The following is a 26922-nucleotide window of genomic DNA, read 5'->3' as shown; positions in this document are numbered from 1 at the left end:
TTTTACCAACATGCCACTGCTAAATTGAAAGTCCTTTTAGGTTGAACTAATTAAAGGAATAATTAATATAAAGATAAGTTGATGTTAATTTTTTTTCCATAGTTCTGGATTTTGCAGCTGAAGCAAAATTATGATTTGTTGATTATGATTTACAACTTCTTAACTATAAATACACTACTGTAGAATGTGAAAAATGTCATCAAATTTTGGCCAAAATCACATCTTTTTAGGATTTTTGCCATCCAACGATGGCCTATAAAATCCAACATAACAATGACAAGTTTCCTGAGAGGCAAATGTTTAAGAGTAGAAGGGTGACACGGTGACAGGAGAACACAGCGCGATATAAACTGGTTCCATGGGTGCGTGCTCACATTTGATCAGACCAGTCATCCGAATCATTAGAGCGCACAGCTTCTTCTCAAAGCTTTTTAAGTAGAGACGGAAGAAACCTTCTCTGACAGCGCATCGATGCAAATGTCACCCAGCTTGTCTTTGATAGATTATTCAGAGAGAAGAGGAGGCTGAGAGGTGACATTATTTGTGCGTTTGTGATAATGTAGCAGCAAGCGCTCCGATCACTCGCCACAGAGCAGAGACTGCAAAAGAGGGACTGTAATAAAACAAAAGCAGTGAAAGGAAAGAACAAAATAAGTTGTGTTTAAAGATGCGGCAGCAATGGGGAAATTGCCTTCAACCCACGGGATCGATGCAGTTCATTTGGCGCAGTGAGAAATGACAGCTGATTATTCAGCCATTCCCCTCAGCATGTCTGTTTTACCCCACTTCTCAAAAAAAAAAAAAAAACTGCAATCTATCAATCCACCAGGAAAGGAAGCAGGGCAACAGAGAAAGTGACAGACACACAGGCAATGAACAGGAAAGAAAGCAATCCGCTTCAGAGTAGGAAAAGACTGGAGGAGCGCAGGAGGCCCTGGAGACTTTATAAGCGTACAGGAAAATCATCATGGCGAGCATCAATACAGAAAAGTTTTTACTTTCCCCAGAGATGGCTGGTAATATAAAGAAAGCTGAACTCTGCCTGTTTAATAATAAACTATGGTATGAAACTTGTGCAGACCTCGTATTTGTCTCCATCTGCACTTACCAAACTCTTGCGGGTTTCTGGGACAGCACTGACATCCACCGGCTCCCTGTCGATAGCGTTGACAAAGCGAGCTTCTGGCACACCGATGGCACAGATGACGTGGGCCCATCTGAAGATCAAATCAGACAGGAAAGAAAATTTTAAACAAAAAAAACTGGATCTTCTAAGGACAAAATGTCAGATTCTTTTGCTATACATCCATCTTTCTGATTAGTTTAACATTTTAAATATATAAACTTACAAAAGGTCTTCAAGCACTCACCTGTTGTCTGTTGTCCTCTTCAATGCTCCTCCACGCAGGTTGCAGAGGCAGCATTCCTAGAACAGATACATTCTTTAAAATCAAAGGTTTGAGCTGAAAAGCCCTAATTCGTTTAGAACACCTCACACTTCTCTGGATATTTCTTGAACATGCATGATGACTTAACACATTAGTGAAGTAAATTAGCCATTATTCTCCATCTGTGTGTGAACATCAGCTAAGCATTTACTCACCACTACCCAGGCCTCTGCTGTACACCTGGCGCAGGTCCAAGAATTCCTGACAGACTCTGGCTTCAAACCGTAACAACCTATAAGAGAGGAGATGATGATTATTTTAACCAGTTCCCTTAAGACATATCTTGAATTTTGTATCCGTGGGTGTGTACAACACAGAGCAGTCTAAAGGCCACCTTTCCTTCTATTCTCTGCTATTACACATTTGAACACCAAACTTCCTTGCTAAGCAATCGTTTTTCTTGTTAATAAATAGCCCAATTTTCTCACTCCAATCCCCAATTTGAGGTTACCAGCAAACAGACCAGCAGATTTATGCAACACCAGGACATGTTTAAATGATTTTTAGTTGAATGTTCAGCCCAGAACACTGAGGAACAAAAAGTATGGGAATGCACAACTGGCATTTTTGACAGGAGCTCTTTCTGCTTCATGTCTTCCTATCAATAGCAGCGCTGTTTCAGCAGCTCTTCCCAGGATGACTAACGAACTGGCCTTGAAGGTGTGTTCCAGGTTTAGGGATAATAAGAACCCAGGAGGGTTAATGTGTGTTGTGGACTTTGTGTATATGTGTTAGTGATGTGATTTATGAGTTTGTTAGTTTGGGTTGGTACAAAACACAGTCCATCAGGATTTCAAGAAACTCACATTACTCATTTGAAACCTATTTTTTCCATACTAGAAGGAGATTTTTTTAAATATGTATGACTACACAATGAGTATTAATTTTTAATTAGCACATTTACAGTTACGGTGACAGAATGTAATACAAAAAGGTAGCAAACAACCTTTCCTTCTCCTTGGACAGAAAGCTTTATTGCAATATTATTTTAATTAACCACATTCAGTACAAAAATACCTATTTTTTAACAGTCCCAAAGCTAATAGTTTCAGGAAGTTAAATACAAAATTATTTTACAGAATTATATTACAAATATATTTTTTAATCAAAACTTAAATTATGAAAAATAATTATGACTGCTTATAAAATGCATTTATCATGCTGACTGACACGAGGTATTGATAACTCAATTTAACATGATATTTTTATGATTCCAGCATGTAAATCCAAGTACTTTTATACATAGGTCACACAACTTCAGTGCATTCTGAACATGCAGTCGCCTGCATAATGTTTACTTAAACAGCTTGAGTTTCTGTCTTCAACCCAAACCTTTTTCAAATTACACTTTCTTGTGACTGGTTATGAAAAATATAACAGAAATGTTTTGATTGTAATAATCAATAATAATTTAATAACTAGTTTTATCTAACTAAACATAACTCAGTTTGAATGTTTATATGATTTATTAAGGCACAAAAATTAAGGATCTGAAAAATGTAAACAGTATTTCATTCAAATCCTAAATCATATTAGCTTGTTAGGGTGAAAGAAGCTCCTTTCATGGTATTCTAACATACTTATAATTGCCTAGTATACTGTTTATTAATTAGCTTAGTACTTACTGGCATGAACTTGCATGGCGCAACATTTACACTTGATCAAGAGACTGGTTCCATCTTCCCCAATGTGGTAATTTGTGGGTGGTGGTTCTGTGTTGACTGCTCCTACACTGAAGCACATCTCTGGGACCAGTGGTCGAGTTGAAATACCATGTCGAGGTAAGGAGGTTTCAGGGGTCAAACTGATAACATCTCTGTTTGGCTTGAGTGGAGGGGAAATGAGATATTAAATTTCTGAGTAATCACGTGTATCCTCCAAAAAAGTCTGTATGTAGCAGTGTGTGTTTCTACCTTCACGTAAGAACAGAAAAGTGAACAGACAGCACAGTATGGTTCAAGTCCAGCCACGGCAGCATTGAAAGACTTCTCAGCCAAAAAGTTCGGGGAGTGATTCCGCCATAAGTGTTCCTGTTTCTTCATGCTGCTATCCATCGGCATTTGAGAGGACAGCTCTGTGGACAAAGACACAAAAAAGCATGAGTAAAAACCCATATTATTCAGTAAATCACTGTTTTGTCATCTGATGCGTTAAGCTTCTTCCCAACTAACTTCCCACTCTGAGAGGTAAACACTCAACTAGCTCTCCATCCAACTCCTCTCCCTTTCATAAATTAATGAGACTGAGTCGACAGTTAACTAGGATTCACAGACCACACTCAATAGCAGTCGTTCACTCTCTATTTTGCAGCTTGCTCTTGACTTTGAGCCAGGTACTACTTTAATGACTCATATGAAGCCCCAGTGTGTTGTTTTACTAATTTTAGGCTTAAGGCAACCTTTAAAAACCTTCCATAGATTTACGAACCGGGCACCAAGGCAATTTTACTGCCATTGTAAAACTTAGGATTAAAGGTGACTTAAATAATTGAAGGCCCACAACTACGCCAAGACTTTATATGGTACTTTAATTAGTAATGCTTTGCAAGGGTCAGAACAGCTTAATTCAGCAGCCTAGAATATTCAGATAAAAAAAAAAACTAAATCAATTTAATCAAACCTGACTTCCCCCAACTGTGAAACTGAAGGATTCTAAGTGGAGGCTTCGAGAGATGGAATGGCTTCCCTACTCTAGACAAATCAGATCTTCTGGAAAATTATTTGATAGTTTCTTGGACAGCCGACAGGCTGCATTAAGTCTTCTTTTCCTCTGAGTGGATAGCTAGTTTCTCACTGACCAAGTTTTTTTTGCTTTTGATGTCGAGCTTTGAGCCTCATCTGATAAGGGTTGTCTGATCTGGAGCCACAGCGTTGGGAGCTCAGGGGTTGAATCCTTCTCACAAGGCAAAGTTTTCAGCCTAACGATGGCCCCGGGTCTTCTATTGTAGGGTTCGTTGTCCATTTTGATCTTTACTTGACTTCCTGCCTGAAGATTACAATTGACTTTCCTCCTTCCTCATGCTGTTTTCTGGAGTTTTCCACCATACAGAATTGCTTCATTGGTTAGTTCTGTTGCCAGACTGTCTTGGGTAAATAATGATGTCAGCTTCCCCATCATGCGTGCACAAAGAAAGTGCATGATCTTATACCTTTCACACACTTAGACCATCTGTGGACACCTCCCCTTACTAAGGCCAGCTCCTTATCTGTTTTGACTGCCTCCATGCTAGCAGTCAACAAAAGTGAACAAAATCTCTATTCCTTCAGAGTTTATAATTTCTTCAAATTCATCATCAAAAATCACAACTTATTTAGCTAAAAATATATAATTATTAGAATGTCTGATTTAACAAGTAAAAATGCCTCATATTGAAACCAGCTTGATTTAATATAAGGGTATTTATTTAAATACCCTTATATTTAAATAAACACCCTTTTAAAGCAAGAATAATTTTTACCATTTGAAATTACATTCATAAAACTATGTTAGTGTCTGCTTTTTGTCTTTTTTTCCAAAGTGTTTATACTTTATATTTTTTTATCATATTATGCATGGAAACAAAAGGATGGTCTCACCTATTTTTGACAGCCCCAACTGTGCAAAGACCCATTTTTTAAAACTACTTATAAAGCATTTTTAAAGGATATCTGGAGGGAAGTCTTGAAAAGAAACAGCAATAAGCTCGAAGGCAACACTGTAGTCAGTCCTTATATAATTGGTGATGAACACAAACAGCACAAGCATCAATAATTTGCCACTCCGGGTCAGAATCAATATCGCGGCGTAGCCCTTGAGCTACTGATCCACTTTGTTTTGTTAGGCTTGGACAGAAGTCAGGCAGATCTTTTCACAAGATTTCCCCTTAAACTGTTGTCTATTTTCCCAAGACTGCTCCTCCTCCTCATTCTTTCCCACCATCCAGCCCTCTGAAGGACAGACTGAGTGTAGTCCCCGGCCACACAAGTTAAAGTGACTTTGAAAGCAGGTAATTGGAAGTCATGATCCCTGGATCAATAAGTGTCAGTCAGAAAATGAAAAGAAAAAAAATGGGGGAGAGTAGGAAAAAGAAGCCTTGCCATCTTGATTTCATTTATTCCAACAGGGAACTTTAGTCCAGCTTGTTTTTCTTTCCTCAGATCAATAAAACAAATAAAAATGGTGTTGTCTTCACTTTGAGCACTTTGATGGAGAGAATTACTACAGGGATGAATAACAGGAGGGATGGAAAAATTATGTTTGTTTTAGGTCATAAGTAATTTTTCCAAATCTGAATGTTATTTTATTGCAGCTTTTTTGTAAGATCCCTTTAAGACCAAATTTTAAATGGCAATTTATAGGTAGCATAAATTTATAACAAGTCTGCTTCTTTTTAACCGTTTCTTTAACTGTTTGTATGACCTGAAAAAAGTATTCACTTTGCCTTTTGTAGCTGTAGTTAAGATTTATGTGAAGTTCATTGTATTTTCACCCTGTTCAAATTTAGATGAAAATGCAATGCTCCATCCTCATCTCTAAACCATCTGTTTACTTAAATAGTCCCTTATTTCATCTGTGCAATCTTCCGACAGCACAGAAGAAAGAAAAAAAATCACACACCTTTCTCAGTGGTCGGGTCTTGTTTGACGATGGACAGAGGCGAGCGCATGGGTGGTTTACTAAGAGGATGGCGCCGACTTTTCTTCACCTCCTTTGGCATTTTCATCTTAGTGAAGGTCAGCTGCTAAAGTAATAAAAATAACACATTCTTTAAGTTTTCAGTATTGTTGAATTTAACAACACAGTTGCCCTGGGTCATTTGCTGCACGTCTTTCCTCTCGCTATTCCATTTCCTGCCAAGTCACTGCTAAATAAAGGCCACTGGTGTATAAAAAATATTTTTTTAAAAATCTAATTATTCAAAGGTTGTTCCAGGATTCCTTTCTTGTAATACATTTCTTTGTTAGCGAGTAAGCCTACAATTATTTTGATACTACTAGTATTTGTCCTCAACCATGTCAGATGAAAAATACAGTCCAAAGCAGGATATGTACAGGTGTTTGGATTGCCTTTTGTCAGAAATAAACAAATTAAACTACCATCTAAAGCATTCCAGACCAAACTAAGAATGGTAAGAATGGTTGGTGATGATGACCTTCAGGAGACTGAAGACCTTACTCTTTTTAATTAGTAATGAGCAATCCACGGTTTGGATTACATTGATGTTGCAGTAGTGGAATAAGGCAAACCAGATGGTCATATAGTAGTATGTTTATAGCAAGCTGTTTGATAACTTGTTTCATCTGTCCTTGATATCCAGCCTCAGTCTAGCATGAATCACTATACCTCCAGCTTAGCCAGCCATCTACGGTTAAAAAACTATATACAAGTTAAAGAAAATTGCAGCATGAATTTTCATATCAGGTGAAGTTATTCAGTCGAGCAGTGCCTCTTGTTTTGTATTTTAAGTCGAAGTTAAAAAGGGAAAAAAAAACGTTTCTAAACTGTATTCACGTTTATCGTAGAACAAGTTTTTTACTGTAAACAGGACCAACTTTTTTTTATCAAGTATCACAATAGTTTGTCCTTGTTTCTGTAAGTGGTTATTTTCCATTAAAAAGACATGAAAACAAACCAAGAAATTGCATTTCATAGGGAACACACTGAACAATGACTTTTGTGTATCATTTCATCTTAATTAAGTCGCATTCATCTTAATTAAGCTGCCTTTAAGATCATGCAAAATCAATATGTGTATTTAGACATTACAGTTTTATGCATGACTGTTTTTACCTGAGCAGTGTTTATTTCCATGCTCATGTCTTCGTTCTTAACCGACGTTATATCCACGTTCCTATTGGCAGATTTAGCAAACTGCTCAAATGCTTCTTCAAATCCAGATATAGGCCCTTGAATGTTTGACATCCTCTTCTGCTTTTTCAGCTTCTTCTTCTCAATGTCCTCCATGACATTTGGTGGCTTGATATCAAGTTCTTGCTCTAACAAAGACAATTAAGAAAGGTGCATGGTTAAGGTAATGTTGGGGATTTAAAACCACTGTTGGTTTTAATGAAATCATTTTTTATTATAATTCTAGTTTGGAATATAATAGTCTCATCTAACCTTCTGCTAATGGGGTGTGCAATGCTTTCACAGGACTGTCTGCTGCCTTTGCAGCGGCCTCGGCAGCCTTCTGTTCCTCACGTTCCATGGCCTCCAATGCCAACATGGCTTCCCTGGCTAAACGCTCTTCCCTTTCCTGTTTGCGCTGAGCCTCGCGCTCCTCCACCTGACGCTGATACTCAGCTGCATTCAGCTCAATTCCCTCTTCAGCCAGCACCTTCACCTCCTCAAGCTTAAGGCGCCGAACCTGCTTCATCTTGTGCATTGCTCTGATGTGCAGAGAACACAGGTAATTATAAATATTGGGTAATAATAAGCAGATCTTTGTATAGAAAGTCTCATAAAAGATACATTTTGGTCCTCTTACTTCTGCAGCAGGTTTTGCCGGTAGGTGATCCTGTGCTGCCTCCAGCTCTCCAGTTCAGGACTGGACAACTCTGTAGCCTTCAGATGATCCAGCACTGTGATGTCTTTGCCTTGTTTCCATAGCTCGTAGCGACTCGGTTGCAGGCAGCGAACAAACACATCCATTGAGATTTTCACCATGTCCTTCCGGCAGGAACACTGCAAGGGAAAAAAAACAAGACAAAAATGAAAACAAATGCACAGAGAGAACTTTGTTAGAGCAGACAAATGCTGCAGGTAAAAAATGATGCAAACTCTCTGTAATAAATGTTTAAAAAGCTCCTAACCTGTGAATAAATGCCACTCTGGTGTTTTCAGTCAAACTACAGATGTTTGACTGAAATCCCAGAGCAGCAAGATTATAAATGTGTTGGGGCACAAATTATGCAGAACTCTTCTTTTCTCTCTTTCCATCAGATTAATTATGGTGCAATTGATGCATCTTGCCTTGAGCCTAGAAAGGCAATATCCAAGCTTTAATCACGCAGAATTAACAGATTTATAGCCAGAATGATTTCTGAGAGCAATTTATCGTTTTAAAGGTCAAAAAGACACTGCATATGGGGTTTAAAATATCAGGATGGTAAATCAGTAAACATGAAGTGCCTTGCAAAAGTATTCACACCTCTTGAACTTTTGAACTTTCGCATTTTGTCACATTCCAACCACCAACTTCAATCTTTTTTATTTATCAGAATTGGAAGAGAGCATCTGGACATACATTTTCAGTCCAGGTGTCCAGATAGTCCCAATCTATTGATTTCGAAATAGATTGGGACTCTGCCAAAAATCAAGTCTTTTTCACCTTCTAACAAGTTATCTTCTAGGACTCCCATGTATTCTGCTAAAATTGTGTCCAGAAAAACATGCCAGTATCATCTGACCAGAGATGAGGCAGAATCTCATCTCTGGTCCTTCACATATTTGCGGTGTCCCTTGAATAACTTGTGGTAAATTGGCCTTGTTCAAGCTTTTGTCTTGCCACTCTTCCATTAAGGCCAGTTCTGGAATGACTAATGCTTGTCCCGTCAACAGATTCTCCCACCTGCGCTGTAAATCTCCACAGCTGCTTCAAAGTTACAATGAGTTTCTTCTGATTAATGCTCTCCTTGCCCCACATGTCAGTTGGCCATGTCCTGGTAGGTTTGTACTTGTGCCATCCTCTTATATTCATTTTGGGAAGATAGAACAACATGTTGAAAACTAGAAACGTTGCTTTAAAATTTCACCCCGTCTTCTCTGATACTTTCTCCTTCACTTGTCTGGCATTTTTTTGGTGTTCATGATGTTGTTTGGATTATTTTTAAAACAACATTTATTACCTTGAGATGGACTCCATTTGCAAATTTCAAGCTTGTAAAAGCAATTGATTGCACTGTAATTTAACTAGGGGTACCAGAGTTATGGGGGTTGAATACCAATGCATGAGAGTTTTTGAAAACCTTGTATCCTTTTCTGTTACCCTTCCAATTATGCACCACTACTTAATTATATTGAGAATTGAGAGTGAAACATGACACAATGTAAAAAGGTTTATGAGATATGAATATGTTTGTAAGGCACTGTACTTCAGCGGAAAGAAAAAGTGTGACAGACGCATCTGTTCACACTTCAAAATGTCTCCACATCCGTCAATGACAACATTGAACTCTGTGAATCATTCTGCTGAGTGAAGTAGGCAGCAGCTGTGTAATGTAGCAAAAGCACAGAAATTACAAAACAAAACCGCAGAAAAAAAGAAGAAAAGTCCAGAAAGACGTAAAATATAAACAGCAGTGATTCAACAAACAAAAATGAGGGTGGGATAGATGGAGGGAGGGGGTGAAATGTTTTCTTTTTTGCTTTGCTTGCTGTATTACATTCTGGCCCCCCATCAGTCTGTGAGCTGTACTCAGAGCCTTATGTTCAATTATGGGAAAACACAACAGCTCAAACAGCCACAGCAAAACAATATCCAGCCAACATCTCATCTTGGCACCACTTGACAGGCGGAAACATTAAAATATGGTATTGGGTGGAGAGCGCAGGATTGGAAAGGGGCGGGGGGTGCTGTGAGGGATTAGTGCATCTGACTGTAGCCATCATGAAACATTCAAAGAAGTGTACCAAAATGTGCTACTTGTCTTTGTGTACAGCAAGTTGTTATTTTTATAAAACGGTTTAAAGTTAACAGCCAGTGCCAGTATTTTCAAGGACCAAGAAAAATACATTTCATTGTCTAATAAGTACTAAACACATTTCAAGATGCCCAAGACTTGAGATTACAAACGTGCCGAGGCAGACAGTCAATAAACCACTTGACTCCTAATGGAGCTAAATTGTTTACTCAAAAGTAAACAGGAAGCCTGAGGCCTTTTAATGGACCCTTGAACTCAATGATACGCAATAAACTCTGATTTGTCTGTTGTGACCCACTGAGACCACAAAACTAAGATTATCTAATTCGGTATTATATAAAGGAGGACCTCATACTAATAAACTGAAAAAGTATTCACAGGTCTTGATTTTTTTTCCATATGTGATACTACAGTCACAAACATATATCTATTTCACTGGGTATTATGACCAACACAAAGTGGAGCAGTGAAATAGTAGAAAGTTGTAAATGCTTTTACAAATTTAAAAAGTGACATTCATTTTCAAGCTGTCTTGCTTTACTCCAATAGTTCTACATTTTACAATCTTTAAAGATCCCACCACTCCAACAGTAAAATACATGAGCACAACAACAGAATACATTTTCACAAAATACTAGCAACAGTATATGGATATATTTATTGATATGGGCTGTCAGTTTGCATCATTTATGATGATCCTGTATACATACAAAATGCAGATTTAATTCAAAAATCAAGTTTTCTCACTCAAGTAGGAGTAGTGCATTGGTCAAGGCAGACAGAGTGACAGCGATGTCTGTAAAAGATTAATTTTGGAAGTTGAGAACTACTGTATTTTGTATGATACCACTGATCCTTTTTAATCACTGGCTTTATAGCACAATCTCTCATTTCCCATGTATGCCTCTCTGAGCACCTCTGAGGTTCCCAGTATGGCAGAAGTCCATGCAGTGTAAATCTGATTAAAACATCTCTGGTCTGCTGGCGAAGTGGACAGCCGAGTAGAGAAGCATACAGTGTAAATCTGTATGTTTCTTAATGTCAGCTCCATGGATGTTCATCAGTCTGGTGGAAATCCACCACTAGTTCCTTGGTTTTCCTCAAGGAACTATAGTTCTGCTCACACTAGTCCACCAGTCAACCTTGCCTGAGATGAGGCTGACTATGACAGTCATCTGAGAATTTTTGCAGATGGCAGAATGGGGAGTTGATGGAAGTCTGCAGTGCAGAGGGTGAAGAGGAACCAGGCCACTACAATTCCCTGTGGGACCCCATATGAATGCCATATCTTTTATCTTGTAAAATCCTTTCAAAACCAATGTGTCATTTTTATTCCTCTTCACTACTATCAAGTAAGTTCTGTTGGTTTATCAAAAAAAAAAAATTCTAATAAAAAAACACAAAATAATAGTTTGTGGTTGTAAAGTGACAAAAATGTTCAAGTAGAAAACTTCCAAGTTATATGAATGTTTTTGCCAACATATCTCAAGAAAAACTGAAAGACAGAAAAAAAAAATTCTTGTCAGACCAAGATAACTTTGCAACTAAACTCGCTAATAAACCGAGGTTCACTCTCCAAAGAAAAAAGGCCAGCAATTTCTTCTGGAGAATGATTTCAGCTCCTCTCTCAGACAGGAAAGAAAAATAATTACCATGACTTCTTTGAGGAGCGGCAGCAAACAGTGACCGAGCACCAAACGAACAGAAAAGAGGCTTTCACTAAAAATCCAGCCAACTCAGAAGACAAAGCGTTTATACTCGGCAGCATGTGACAGACGACCACCATAGTCTTAAGGATTATTTTAACCAGCTGCGCTGCTGTCAACCAATCTCACTAATGAACTTCCACAGTTTATAAAACCTACAGTTATTACTTTTGTAAAGCTATTTGTCTTTATTTCTTATGCAACCTATACACATAAGGAACATTTTAAAGTTTTGAATAAGATTTTTTTAAACTATGGTGAAACCACAAAAGCTATTTTTATGCCATTTATACCTGTACATTCATGTCGATCTGACAAGGAGTGAAATAACTGTCAAATTCCCCCCCAAAAATAAATAAATAAATAAATACAATAGTTGGTGGCTAATGTGCAGATTGGAAGGTTGAGAGGACAGTTAATTAAAACTGCACTGTCTCCTAAAGAACAGAGGTACATGCAAACGCAGCATGCGAAAACTGCTGACAGCATTCCCGCTTTGACCGCAGGTGTGTGTGTGTCTTCTCTCAGTAAGTCAAGCAGATGGATCAGCAGTTGAGGAGGCTGTATTTAATAAGAGTGGGACATGAAGCACGGTCTGGCTCCCCATTTTTCCCTTCTCTGTGGTTTGCTGGCAGACCCAAAACTGTGACAAATTTCATACCGCGACCCATCGCTCACTGTCCTGTTCACTGCTGACAGAATAGGGCTCAGTCTGAAAAAATTAAATAAAAGGGTGAGGGGCCAAGACAGCCAAACAAGTTGTTGGATGACTGGCTGAATCAAACAGAAAACGGTGGAGGCATTCAGAGAAAGGGCGAAAGAGAGGCTCGGTTTTTACTACTCGGTAACGTGGGCGAACTGAACACAGTTCTGTACAACTAACAATCTAACACTTATTTAAAGTTCAAGTTTATTTATATAGCACATTTAAAACAACTGAGTGCTGTGCATGTCTTTCCTGCTGTAGTCAAAGCCATTTACTCATAATATTCTATTTTGTCAACAAGAACCTTAATGAGAATATTGATACCAACTTTGTTTAGGATGGAAATACACTGAACTTTCTGGGAGACTTTTGCTCAGGCTGCATTTCAACATTTCTCTGGCTCCATGTGCTGCACTGTAAATTTGTAAGCCTAGTTTAGCAGAGCAGAAAAGACCCCTCTTCTTGATCAAACTGACAAAGTGAGCTGGAGATGCTCCCCTGAGCACTGGAGCTTGGGCTACTGGTTCTTAAATTACAAGCGGTCACATGGGTAAAGTAGGAAGGCTGGAAATGAGAAGGAGTAGGAAGGGAGGGAGATGTACTTCTGCAAACTGGCACCTCATAAATCTGACATGCAGCCAAGTAGAGAGAAAGACAGAGAGGAAAAACACACACACATCCAAAGAGAAAAGAGAGGGAGGAGTGAACAGCAAAATGAAATGTATAGAAAAGAGATGAGTGCAGAGGGACTTTATTCCACAGGACATTGTAGTTGGACTCCCTTTCACAAACCTACCCATGCCCTGTTAATTTCATGCTCAACAGCCCACAGGCAAAGAGGCAGTTTGCGTCAGCACAAGGATTCAAGTGTACAGTCGGTGTCAAGAACAGATGGTGTGCAGCAGAGAACTAGACTCTACTTTTATATATCGATGTAATCCATGTCTCTATCCTTTAAGAAGAAAGAAAACTGCTGAATCACATCAAAATCAATTTTATTTCAAATCTTCATTTGCCTAGAGAAGTGTTAGGATTAAGATATGAGCATTCAAAGGGTCAACCTATTCCTTAAACATGTCAACCTTAATTTCAATTACATGACTGTTATCAAAACTCTGAAAATACAAAGTCTCCCATGAACAAAGACACTTTCAACATAACTTCAAAGAGTAAATATCTGGTCTGTCTCATCTTACCAGTGCAGCGTTCTTTCCATAGTCGACCCAACGTAGAGTTGCAAAGTTTGTGGACTCAGCACAGTTGAAGCCGTGGTTGAAGCCAGCGTGGTAGCCATATGGAAATGTAATCATAAACTCCCCTTCATTCTGAGTTATCTGTTGAGATACAAAATACAAACAAGAAACGAAATGCAGTTCAAATGTAGAAGTCAAATAAATTCTTGGAAAGGCCATCTATGCCCATTTATAGTGATCAGACCTTTACCGTCCAACTGTTTAAGCTATTTGTTACAACCATTGAAACAAAATAACTGATAGCTAAAACATTTTTTTTACAAAGTGTTCCCTGTTCCTTGTAGAAGAGGTACTTTTGAACCAAATGATGGACTATTACAATTTCTCCATTGAAACATATTCTCCTATGCTTTATCTGATATGTACAAAATTATAAAAATGCACTCAGGTAAAGAGTTTTCTGTGGATATAAAAAAAGAAAAAGTGGAATATTTAAATTTGATGCATTTAAAAGGTGTGGAAAGAATGGGTTTTGAGCAGTTGATCTATCATTCGCTGGGTCAATCAGTAGAAAATTGGGCTATTGTCATCACTGGCTAGTGATTACCATCTAATCCATAATTTATAACAGTTAAAATTTAAGGTTAAAATTTTTTAGATAACCAAAAAGTGTAAAACATTTGATTATTACCTATCAATCTCAGTGAAAAACAGTCAAAGTTTTAGAGACAATTAAGGAGTTTGGCTCCTGAAAAACGTTTCTTCCTCCAGTCGAACTTAGCTGCATCTCCCAGAGTTTAACATCTTCCTACAAGCTCCGTGTTATTCTGACATTGCTTAAGAATATGCGAACATCTTAATTTCATTTTTTCTTTGCATATTGCCCTGAAACCTACGCCCTGCATGTGCAACTGCGAATCCCATCGTCTTTGAGAAACTTGCCTGTCTGCAATCAAGAGACACATCAAGCCAGACGGAAATACAGGCATGGGTAGGGAGGCTGAAAGCGAGACATTAACTTCCTCAGCTAACAGTAATGGTTCACATATCAAACCAACAAATCCCTCTTCACTTCGGCAAGAAGAGAGGAGAGTTGTATTTTTACACATGAATCGGGAAAAGTTCACCGGCAGGTGTGCAGAATGCAACATGTTCACTGTGATAATGACGTCCTCAGGGGGGAGTGCTGGGAGAAGTTAAGTGGAGGGGGTCTTATGCTGGCTGTGGGGAACTTTGGATGTCTGCCCTGTGCCCCCCCTTCAGTTTCTCATTAATTTTTGCACTGTGGAGGTTTGTGCTGCAACAGAAAGGTGAAAAGATGGCAATTCATTTTTTGTGACAGGGACCGATGACAATCTTTACTCATGGCTGCGTCAACGCTGAGTCATTTGAAACAAGCCCAACCTCCTCTGTAATTTATGGATGACCCAGGAAAGGGTGAGAAAAGATAACTTTACTGACACTCTCTTAATTTTGATATTTCAAACTTAATTAATTCTCTTGTGCCAACCACTAGAGCCAGTCCAAAAATGAATTAATGACCATCAATAGAGGCTGCCAATCAATACGTCTTTAAGTGCCTGTCTTTTGACGCAACTTACTGGCTGAATTAAGCCACAAATGCTTCTAGATAAACAAATTGATCATGCTGATCAATAAAATGTCAGCTTATGTCGTGTATGCGCCACTCACCCTGTCAAAGGGAATGCCATATTTCTTCAGGATGGATGGAGATATCAGTGTCATCTTGTGACGGAGGAAGGCGTCGCAGCCTTGGGAGCTGCCAGGGAAGAAACCTGAAAGGATTGACAGAAAGCATGTGGCACTTCAGGAAGGTGAAGGAAGCAATGTTCAGATCTGCTACTAACATGCAACCTGGCTGGGTCAGATTAGGTTGATGGCCATGAGAAGTAAAACTGATGTTCAGGCATCTACCAGTGTGTGACAGACCTGGGCCTGACTGGGTTTTGTGGTGTCCCTAAACATCCTCAGCTATTTTCTTTTAACTAACAGTGGAAAATTGGCTTTAAATGATGACAATGATCCTGAAAACACATCAATACTGGCTTTGGAATGGATGCGGCAGGCTAAGGATATATTTTTCATGTCCCTGTCAAGAAGCCAACTAATTTTAAATGAACTCTGCCAATTTTAGCCAAAGCGAGGGGTAAAAGTTCCCACCAAAAGCTTATTGATGGCAACTAAAAGTGTGCAATTTCTCTATAACCTGCTAAGGCACATTTATCTACAGATTAATATAAGTGAAAGTATATATTTGAGAAAATCTGCAACAAATCAAAGTAGGGCTGCACGATAATAGTATTATTTGCATCGGTCCAAAAAGTGAAACTAGGCTGATATTAACAACTGATGTTCCCGTTTGTTGCCATGTTTCTGGGTGAGTTTGTCCATATGTTCTTTTTTTGGTCATGTCACAGTGACGCACAGGATTGTGAAGTGCTGAACTGAAGCAGAGAAGCAATGTCAGTGGTGAGGTCACTTTTTTAAGTTGTTGAAAGTGTGGGGAAATATGTACAATACTGGTAAACATCCGTTATCAGTCATTACAATGATAATAGCGGAAATCAGCCCATGTAATTGAAGCTGTGTCTTTCACATTACTCCAACATGGAAACTGCTTGAATAAATGATTAAAAGCCCAGAGTTCATATAACATCTATGGTAATGAACAGCCAAAACATTAAGGCTATTGATAGTCCAGCAGAAAATAGAGGATGCTGGATTCTTCATTTGATTTCTACAATATCACTATTAGGTACCTGATTTTTCTTAATCGTAGTCGGCCTTAACCAGAACAACAGACAAAACATCTTAAGTAAATCAGGAATGTTTGTGTTAAAAGAAAAAAGTCTGATTATCATCTAGAAAATTCACATAGATTTCCAAACAACACTTAGATGATCCAAATGTATTTTGACACCCACAATTAAAGAGCTTTCAGCATGTGAAAAATAGCAGCGTTTATCACATTACTGTTATAATCCCATAACCTGGAAAGGGAAATCCAGTTTCCCCCTGTGACACAGAAACAAATTAATTTGCTGCCTTGAGTGCATTATAATCGCATTACCAAAGATCATGTAAATGCATCGGTTTTGAGGATTCAAGTTGGATTTCAGGAGAAATCTGATGGACTGCAGGACTAAACTAAAACCTGGTTCCGTCACCTCAATACTGTGATGCTAGTCAAGCCAAACAAAGAGGAAAATCTTTGCCTGGAGATCTGTGGTGTAAAATTGATGCAGGCTAACAATTTTACAGGAGAACATTAAAGGTGACCTATTATGCTTCCTGGAATACGTTAGAATAGGTCTATGTGTTATACCAAAAATGGTCTTACCTTTTTAGCACAAAATTATTCTTAGATAAAGAGATGTTAATCTGGTCAGTTCTGCCCATTTTGAATCCCTTTCAGATTGAGCTATTTGGATTTAAAGTCTCGTCTTCAAATCCAAATAAGATGCTGATGGCCACGCCCTCCAACTTAGCTTTTACAATCGCACATGAAATTGTTGTAGATATGCAATTATATAACTGTCCACCTTTGAAAAGCAGAATTAGAGCCTTCTTCTGCTAAAATCAGCCAAACGTGCTAGAGCTCTGCTGGCAATCTAGCAGCCCCAATCAATCAATTGTGACTTAAACGGAACGTTTTTAAAACGGCTCATTTCCGGACACTAAAAAACATTAACTTATTGCCAAGAAATGACTCTGTGTTTTTCTTTAAGTGCTAGGGCTGTTCTTAGAAGCAGCTGAGACCAAACTTGAAGCACATAAACCTGCAAAATGTGAATTGTGCATAATAAGTTCCCTTTATAGAAAGAGGACATGTTGTTTTAGCAATGTCCTGGCTACTCTATATTTTATGCAAAAATAATTAATGCTAAATAATATAACTTTTTTTTCTATTGCTGTACTAAAACTGCTGATCCTAAGTCCCGAAGGTCCTAACTAAAAACCCTTGCAGTGGCAGTATTTTCTAGGACCTGTTATGTAAAATGATATTTGCAAATCATTTTTTGCAAATATACAAAAAAAAACGTACTAATCTTTTAATAAGCAAACCAGAAATTGTTTAGCTCTCCTCAACTTCTGATGTTGCCTGGTTTTTGGAAGATAAATCCATTTCCTTAATGGCACATACTGTCTTGAGATCATAATCCAACTGACATTTTGGAGGTTTAAAACCGGCGCTCGCCCTCTAAAACAAAGGCTCGTTTATGCTCTTAGACGGCCTCAGACGGTCTGTGCATAATCGAAAGAAAGAACTTTTTCCCCCGTTGACAACGCTCCCATTCTTTATAGTCTATAGTCGCCTTTACTTCAGAGGAGGGGCTCCATCTAAGCCTCCCACCAGTTAAACTTTAAAGTGACTGACAGTATAATCGGCGCCCATTTCATCCTTCATTTTCACCACATTGTTTCAGCCTCTGTTCCTCCCTACAAAGCAAAAGTGGGAGAGAGGGACTCCACGCTCTTGCTGCCCTCGTGCTTGTTGGAGCTGATAAAAAGGTGAATAATGTGCTGACAGAGCCTGGGTATTAATCCCCATTAAAATGCAGCTGGCTCTCCGAGATCTCCACAGGGTAATATTAACTTAAAGGTTTCACTCTGTCCTTTTGAATTTCAGAATTAGGCAGCTCTCTCTCTCGCTTTTCTCTGCCTTTTCCCTGCTTACATACAAAGTCCAACATTTTGGGAGAAACTATAAACTAAGTGATACAAATTACAGGTGAACCTGAACGTAGAACTTGATTGGAGTTTTTTCTTGACTACAGTCTCTGTACATTTGAGCATTTCTGCAAAAAACAAAGGTGTCAGATTGGAACCTCCATAAACATCATGGCCATGTGTGCCAACAGTGGCTTTAATGGGCCATGTGTTGGCCATTCCATCCAAACCGACAGCTGCTCAGGTATGATTTGAGGACTAATTAATATAGAAATAAGAATTGTTTTACCTTAGTTTAATATTATTTGAGCAAATCAAGCCACAGAATGTATAGATTCGTACTTTTTAACCAATTGCATTGGGAAAAACGGGGCTTAGCTAAGCCTGTTGCAATAAGCAATTAATCAATCACTTGATAAATTAAAATGAGTTTGATAATTTCAAATATGATTATTAATTTTGAAGGGCTGTGTTGCTGACAGACTTTATAATCAATTTTATTTATATTAGTTTGTCTGATTTTTATTTCCTATTAATTTGCCGTTTTTGATTGTAATGTTTTATTTTAGATATTTAAAATGTCTTCCAGTTCCAGTGTTGTGTTCTGTACAAAATTAAAGTTTATAACTCTTTTATAGGGCAAACTCTCAATATAACATCATATATTATGTGAAAATGGTCTTAAAACAGTATTATCATTTATCGCAATAATTTCTTGGACATCCAGAAAAATTTGTTATTGTGGCAGATCTACTTTTAAGCAACTACTTGTTTCTTATATTCCAAGTAATGTGCGACATTTCCCAGCTATTCTATCCTTAAAGGACGACATTCATCACTAGTTTGTTTTGAGCAAGTCGCAACATCACAAACTGTCATGTACTTCGGATTAACCCACCCTCCATCAGATCCCGGATTCCCCTCTTCCTCTCTGATTAACGTGCACTACTAAAGCTAATCCCCATTGATCAAAATAAGAGAAAGACGGGCACGCAAGATCTTAAAAAGAAAGTAGGGGATGAAAGCAGACGTCATGTGTCACAGAAAGAAGACAGAATGGGTTCACTTCACTGTGTCTCATTTATCCACCTAAGATAATGCTTCTTACTTTGACACTGAATATGGTACAAAGAAGAATATAATTCAGATTATCATTTCACTGAGAAGGCAAACTCAATAAGCCCCATATATAAGTGCTGCCAGGGGCGACATACTTTTCAAAAGCCAGCAGGTGGCTTGGACAATGAAAAGCTGGGATTGGTGATTGGTGATTGAGTATTGGCAAATGAGAAGGTGAGTTATCATTTGACCAATGCAGGAACGTGTGCAAAGGAAGGCAGCTACACGCTAGATTATCCATTACATCTATGGGACTGAAACATACTTTGGTTAGGCTGTTGCAGACAACCTAAAACTGTTATGCTGCCAACTCGCCAAGCAAGACAGCCTCAGGTGTGAGGCAGCTGACCTGTGTATGAGTAGACCACCTGTTTCAGCTCAATTTTGTGATTTCAGTTAAAAACACAAAGACCACATTGTGTGGTGCATATTTATCAGTAATATTTTGGGAAGGTATCAGAAGGAGAATACCTCATTTTTTACCACATAATGACCAATTTGAAGCTCTGTGATATTGCTGACTTGATTTACGTGTTTAAACTGAGCAGAGTCAGCTCAGAGTGGGGCCCATGATGGGTCCACTTGCAAAAAAAACCCCAAAAAACTTATGTTTGCTTCAGTAAACTAATTGTTTGTGTCACCATGTCTCTTTCTAAGAAGCATACTGATCTTGAGATTCTAGTAAAAGAATAGTATTTTTTAGATTTTAATAAATTAAAGCAGTATTTTATTCACTAATTCTACTTGGGAGGAAAACCTTTTACAAGATTCAGTAGTGTAGCAACAATAGTTGTGAAATTCATTTGAGAAAATAAAACTAAAACATTGATTTCTTCAAGTATTTTGCATAACTCTGCAAGAAATCAATTAGAATTGGTATTTAATTTTTTTTCTGCTTTAGCCATGTTTCTGTGAGATTTGTGTTTAGACAGCAAAGGGTTCAGCTCTAGCCGTTGAACCAAACTAAATGACATCACAACAATTTAGAAGTTTGAGCTATTTTCATGAACCTGTACAAAACGTTTTCTGAAATTTTGAAGAAAAATAAATACATTCAACTCCTATCAAAAAAATCTTTTTAATTCACCATCCTCTACCCTCCTAATCTGTTAAGCAGACATTTAACACAAACATTTTTTCAAGCTGCACTTCTCCCCTCAGCAAAGTGTCAAAAGAAATCCTAAGAAAGTAGGACATTGATGCATACTCCCACAGAATACATGTCAAAAGGTTTTTGTAGGGCAGAGCCCCAGAGTGTGTGACTGTATTCAGTAGAAATACCAGACAAAGAAGGAACTGCTGTTGGATGTTATGTTGTCAGAAATGGAGCACTGATCTCTCCAAAGGTCAGCTGCATTTCCCAGTTTACATTAGTGCCGTGGTGGAGAAGCTCCCGATTGACATATAGGAACTAAGCTAAGGCTGAAGAATGAACCTAAACTAAGACCGAGTCGATGGTATTAAACACGGTAAAGTCAGGCTAAAAGATACAACATTGTTGAAGCTGGAGACTGTAAACATAACATGGAGTGTCGCATGAAGCTGGAAGCAGTCTGATTTTGGCTGTGGAACTGATGATTGGAGATGGACTAGAGCTGAAGCTGAGAGAAAGGTGAAGCTAAGATGTGAAGCATTTTGAAAGCAAGTCAGGTCTGCCAGAAAGGGCTCACCTTGACCCCCCATGGAAGATGAAACAGAATGTTTGGAGCTTGTTAAATTCTCGTCCAATATGTTCTACTTGTGAAAAACTGCTGCAGGCTTAAGCTGAAGGCCAGATATCTTTGAGTTTGCATCAAAATAATAATTAAAAAAACCCTCTAATCTAAGCAGTTTTGGTCCAGTCATCTGCTGTAAACAAAAAGATCCAAAATATAGGCGTCCAGGCAAACAGACTGGTATGATGCCAGAGCCTTTATTAATAAAAAGTGAGACAGCGAGATCTCAAACATTTTTTTTTTTAAATCTAAAGTTCAGTCAGGTTGCAACCAACACAATGAAGAGAAGACGATCTAAAAAACAACAGAAATAACTAAAGTTTTACACAAGGGCTGCATGTGAGAAATCAGGATCAAATGGTGAAGCAGTGAGAAAAACAGGTTACTGAGAATTTCCAGGAATAATCAGAGAAACGGTAACAGCCTATAAGAAACCAAACCTACATGGGCAGCCTAAAGCTAATTAACACAGCTTGTCTTAGAAATAAGGAAACATAATAAGCATGATCAAAAAGGAAAATTCAGCCATGGCTCATAACATTTCTTCATCTTTTATGCACTAAACAGCATGGCTTAGGTGTTCTTACCGAGTAAAGTCTGTACAGCATCCAAATGTGGTAAAGAAAAAAACTCATGCATAATATATGAAATTTAAAGTTAGTTCTTCTGGCTTACCTTGTGCAAGCCTCTCCAGTCTCTTGCCATGCTCAGGAGGAACACTGTACCTGCAAAGAGAGGCAATGAGGTGCTCAGTTATGTCTTTTACCGTAAAGGTGGATGATCACAAGAGTGACTTCTCAGCAACTTAATGCCCACCGTTTTCTACATTCTAATTTGATCAAGTTATAAATTATTGACTTCTGCTCCACAGACCTTCTCAAGCAAAAACAATATTCACGGTGGTGCTTTTATGTCACAAGTAAATAGCAATTATGCTTTGTTTGCAAAAGGAGGCAAATGTCTGCATATTAATACAATCAAACTAAATATTGCAATAATAGAAAAATAAAACAAAGCATGGTGATTCTAGTGGAAAAAGAGAGGAAACAAATAGAAGCTCTGAGCTTTGGCACATCAACACACTCCACTCAAAACCAATCGGTATTGTTTGAGCATTGCTAGCTAGATGCACTTCATGTCTACAAGTTTCTTTGATTGTTTGTTAAAAAATAAATGCACAAAGAAAAATCCCCTCAGTAATGACATTTGTGAAAAATATATGAGGACATGACTGTGAAACTACTTTTACTAACATTACAGCATCGGTCTCAGAAAAAATGAGTGCTAAATAAATCTTATTGCGGAGATGAATATCAAAAAAAAGAAGAGAAATGACTGTTTTGAGTGTTGGCTTTTTTTAGCCCTCAGCTCTGAGCAGTTTCAAAAACAAATTGTCCAGGGTGTTAAATATTTTCTGCACTGATGTAAGATTTGTAAAGGCCACTGTTCTGTTTAATATTTAAGAGGTGCAATTCCTGCTTTAAATAATTTTACAAATCCATATAAAATTATAAGGTCAATGAAAAGTTATTATTTTCCCTACTTCAATTAGAAAGCATACATTCACCACACATGCAAGTTTTAGATTACCATATATTTCTAGTATAAAAACTACAGACCCCCAAACTTGTTTTTTACCCATTATATAGATCTGCATTATATTCTGCCTTTCAACGTTTCTCAGTTAAATGGTCAGTGGAAGATTAATCAGTGTCTCTGCTCTGTATGCACCAATAGACCTTTACGTCTGATGAGAATCTCTTTGCTTTGCATCGTATTGTTAATAAAACTCATTCCATAGTCCCAGTTCAACATTAACTCCCCATTCCATGTCAGGACCGATCTGCTCATCATGAAGTATAAAAAAAACACATGTAAAATTGATGTGCTCCGAAGGCAAGGATGTGATTACAGAAAAGCGGAGAGCATAACACAGAAAAACTGCAACATGATGAAAAAAGACATGATGCCAGTACGATTGATTTTGAGGGATGTTATGATAAGTGCATTTCATGGAGCAAAGTTTTAACATTTCTTCGAGAGCAACCATTACCTCCTGTTTAGATGGGTACTACAACAAGAAGGAAGCTGAATTGGAAACATGACTAATTGCACAAAGTCCTACTCGGACCACTGATTGGTGAGAGTGGAAATGTAACTTAAATGTTATTCTGTTGTTTTACGTCTCTCTGTTCATGGGGGATTAAGTGGTTCACGTTATTCTTTTTACCTTTTGTTCTATTCAGCAAGCTAATAGGTTTCTGTTTTGTTGTATTTCATAAATATGTCTAAGTTTAATAATGTTTGAGATTTTTTTGTTTATTCAGTAATACATATGACAATTTTTAAAAGCATAACAAAGCAATTCATGTTACAGAAAGGCCCTCTTGGTAGAACAGAAATTAATTGACTATATAAATGTCTGCTTGGACCTCCATAAATTTGTATTCTATGCCATTTTATTCTTCCAACAGGCTCTCTGTCTTTGCCTCTTTTTCTGCCAAAAGTTTTCTTTCCACTCATCCTTCCATTGACATGCTTGGATGCAGCCCTGAGTGAACAGCCATGTTCTTGACCAATGACCTTTCATGGATTTCTCACCTTATAGAGGAGGACAATGACTGTCTGCTGGACAACAGTGAAGTGAGAAGCCTTTCCCATAATTTTATATGCAAAGACAAGGACAACATTTCTATGATAATCTATTTTTATTGTTCTTACAATGTGTTAAACTATTGTTGTCTAATAACTTGATATTGGGTTTTCCTTAGCTAAAAGCTTTGTAATAAAATTCAAAAATAAATAATTTAAATGAATTACTGTGTGTAAATCTAAATACAACTCGAGTTTCATTGCTTGAACTGAATTATTGAATTAAATTAGGTTTTCAGTGTTTTCTAATTTATTGAAATGCATCTGCATTCTACAGTACTGTTCGCTATTTTTTGTTTAAAATCTTTAAATGTGCCATCATTCCTTCTAGGAAGTTTATTAGAGCTATTACTGTAAAAATAAACTAACCCTGTAGCCTTCTCTGTTACAGGGGAAGAATGCATTACCATTATGAATGTGTTTATACTAAATTTACAGCAGGTAGGCACTGAAAAGTCATGAAACATTAGTCCAAATGTTAGATGCTGCATTTAGAAACTAAATGTATTTGTAAAACAGAGTAGGAGGGAGTAAATGCAACTCTAATCTGTTCATTTGTTTAAAAAAAAACACTATTAGATATTATTTTTCCCGTAATTATTTCCACTAATTTGTGTAACTCTCCAGAGACTGTAGGCTATAAACACAGCCTGGATTAAACACCTTGTCTATTCTTACTCGCTCAACCCTTATGGGTGCATGAAACAAACTGAGAAACGGAAAAAGGAGAAAGAAAGACAGATATGGTGAGAGGCAACAACACTTAATGAGAGACAAGAGGAATGAGGAGAAGCGTGGGACAAAAAGGAAAGATAAAAATAAAGAAAAATCAAGTAAAAAGCAAAATCCAATTGAACAGACGATGTTAAAGGAATGGAGCCACACTGCCACCTGCAGACTAAAGCACAGACCTTCACACAGTCACTCTCTACTCCAGGGTTTTTCCTACACCGACAAGAGTGCTTGTCTGTTCTAACAAATATTAAAAGCTTGTAAAAAAGAATTGTTGATCATAGTTATGTTACTTCTTAGATCAGCTGCAACTGATGAACTTAAGACAATTTTGCCATAATCTTTGCACCTATATAAAATGCACATTGAGGAAAAACGACAAATGTTTAGGATCAGAGTATTACCTTGTCCTGTGGCTGTATAACAAAGACAATAAAAAGTAATAACTTCCAAGTGCTGGCAGATCCCATCATCCTCTAGAGACAATTGGAAACTTTGCATCCATTCCAAATCCTGCCTGACTTCAGGCTATGATTTTTCATTAGCAGCCGCACTTTGCATGTGCCCAGCAGGCATTCTCATAAAGCGACAAAATGAGAATCCATGAAGCACTGATAGGTAGACAGGGGATCACTCTGCCTTGTTGACCTTTTCATGCCAGCCTCACTTCAGACAAAATGCACTGTAACCTGGTGCATTTTCCAAACTACATTTAGTAGTGCAGCTCTGTTCAACTAAATGGAAATAACAAGGTTAAGCTGATTGCTTATCCTTGCATACAACTACGCATTAAATAAAAAATTTCTTGAAATGCTTAAGACTTGTTCAACAGTTTTGCATCCAGTAAGGAAAGATAGATTATGTCATTTTACACACATTTTAAAACACCAGTAGGACTGTTTCATATTAGCAGAAGCAAAAAAAAAACCCCATAAAAACAGCAGTGCAGCATGAGTCCACCAAATCCCATCCACCACTGTTACCATGGCAGCAACATGTATGTGACTCCAGAGGCAGTCAAGAAAAAAAACACACATAAGACAACACAGAGAAAATGAAGGCTTTAACTTACCCCCCTCTCCTGGGGAGGAGTATGATTAATCTATGGTGGGCCGGTGTTCCTGGCAGGTGGAATTAAGGAGTCATCACAGGTTGAGAAGCTGCACAGCTCATACGGTGATTCCCACACAACTGGGATGCATTTGTAGTATTTGCACTTATTTTTTTTAAGGATTCAGTAAACAAGCTGTAAATCAACAACTTCCCCATTTGCCTCAGCTTTCTGTTCACAGAAACAGACTGCAGCTGCCTTCCTATTCTGCAGAAGCTTTCTCTCAGTGCTAATCCATCTGTAGCTATTTTATAATGTGATACACTTTCTTTCCTGAATGTAAAAACCTTTGTATGGCACCCATCATAAAATGCAGGCATGGCAGCATCATGCTATGGGGGACGCATTGGGAATGGGACCGTGACGCTGATGAGAATATGGATGGAGCTCAACAGATGATAATCCAGGGAGAAAATCTGGTAGAGGTTGCAAAATAATTGAGACAAGAAAAGAGGTTCACTTTCAAGCAGGTTAGAATGATGATTTAGAATGGTCCAGTCAAAGTGTAGGCATACAATAAAAAAAAACCGTCTTCCAAGAAAGAATCTGTGGTAAATTGCCATCACAGATGCTGTGGTGGCATCAAGGTGGGCATTAATCATATCTTTTCTAAAGATTTTTTAATAGTTTTTTTCATAAGAACAATATCACAATAAATTCTAATTGATGAGGTTTTAAACACAAAAACTGTCAGAATTGGGTTTTTTTTAAATTGACTATTTTTTCCATTGATCAATGAGAGCATCAAGAAATACCAATAAATTTCGAAATATGGTTAAATGCTGTCACTGTGTACAGTTTAGTAATACAAATCACTTTTTTTATGTGACTAGTATCTTAAAAAAGGCTATGCAGACAGAAATGTTTTTCAAGAGCAGTATTTGTGTTTGTGGGGCTATGATTGCTGCGCCATGCAGTCACAGCTGGTTACCTTAAAAAAGTAATACATTGTTATTTTTGTTACTTTTATAATTATTGGAATAGTACCAGAAAATATCATGATAAAACATTTTTAAGTCCACATGGTCCACCCCTAGTTTGGGGCATTTTGGAAAGAATAATGGGTACATATCTTATTTGAAGTCATCCAAAACCAATACGGACAAACTGTGGCTGCAGGAAAGTTGCTTCAACAAAACATCTGAATGAACTCCTCCAGATGTCTTTCTGAATTAATGAATGAAAGAGGCCTTGTTGTGAATGTAAGCATTGCTTTTTTGTTCTCTT

General features: G+C 37.8%; 1 protein-coding gene across 2 annotated transcripts in view; it reads right to left on the bottom strand.

Moving 5' to 3' along the window:
• kdm4b (lysine (K)-specific demethylase 4B) overlaps positions 1-26922 on the bottom strand; it is a 52256-nt gene that overhangs the window by 11668 nt on the left and 13666 nt on the right. The window contains exons 6-17 of one of the 2 annotated variants that reach the window (XM_032572252.1): positions 21876-21925; positions 15367-15470; positions 13678-13815; positions 7915-8111; positions 7548-7816; positions 7218-7423; positions 6045-6168; positions 3362-3522; positions 3074-3272; positions 1604-1680; positions 1371-1426; positions 1109-1217 (exon numbers count right to left, since the gene is read on the bottom strand). In XM_032572252.1, the coding sequence (XP_032428143.1) occupies positions 1109-1217; positions 1371-1426; positions 1604-1680; positions 3074-3272; positions 3362-3522; positions 6045-6168; positions 7218-7423; positions 7548-7816; positions 7915-8111; positions 13678-13815; positions 15367-15470; positions 21876-21925 (1690 nt within the window). The remainder of the gene's footprint in view (positions 1-1108; positions 1218-1370; positions 1427-1603; positions 1681-3073; positions 3273-3361; positions 3523-6044; positions 6169-7217; positions 7424-7547; positions 7817-7914; positions 8112-13677; positions 13816-15366; positions 15471-21875; positions 21926-26922) is intronic. The other variant, XM_032572253.1, reaches the window with a different exon arrangement.

The sequence above is a fragment of the Xiphophorus hellerii genome, chromosome 9 (assembly GCF_003331165.1).
Source record: "Xiphophorus hellerii strain 12219 chromosome 9, Xiphophorus_hellerii-4.1, whole genome shotgun sequence".
Taxonomy (NCBI): Eukaryota; Metazoa; Chordata; class Actinopteri; order Cyprinodontiformes; family Poeciliidae; genus Xiphophorus; species Xiphophorus hellerii.
This window is presented reverse-complemented; position numbering and strand designations above follow the sequence as displayed.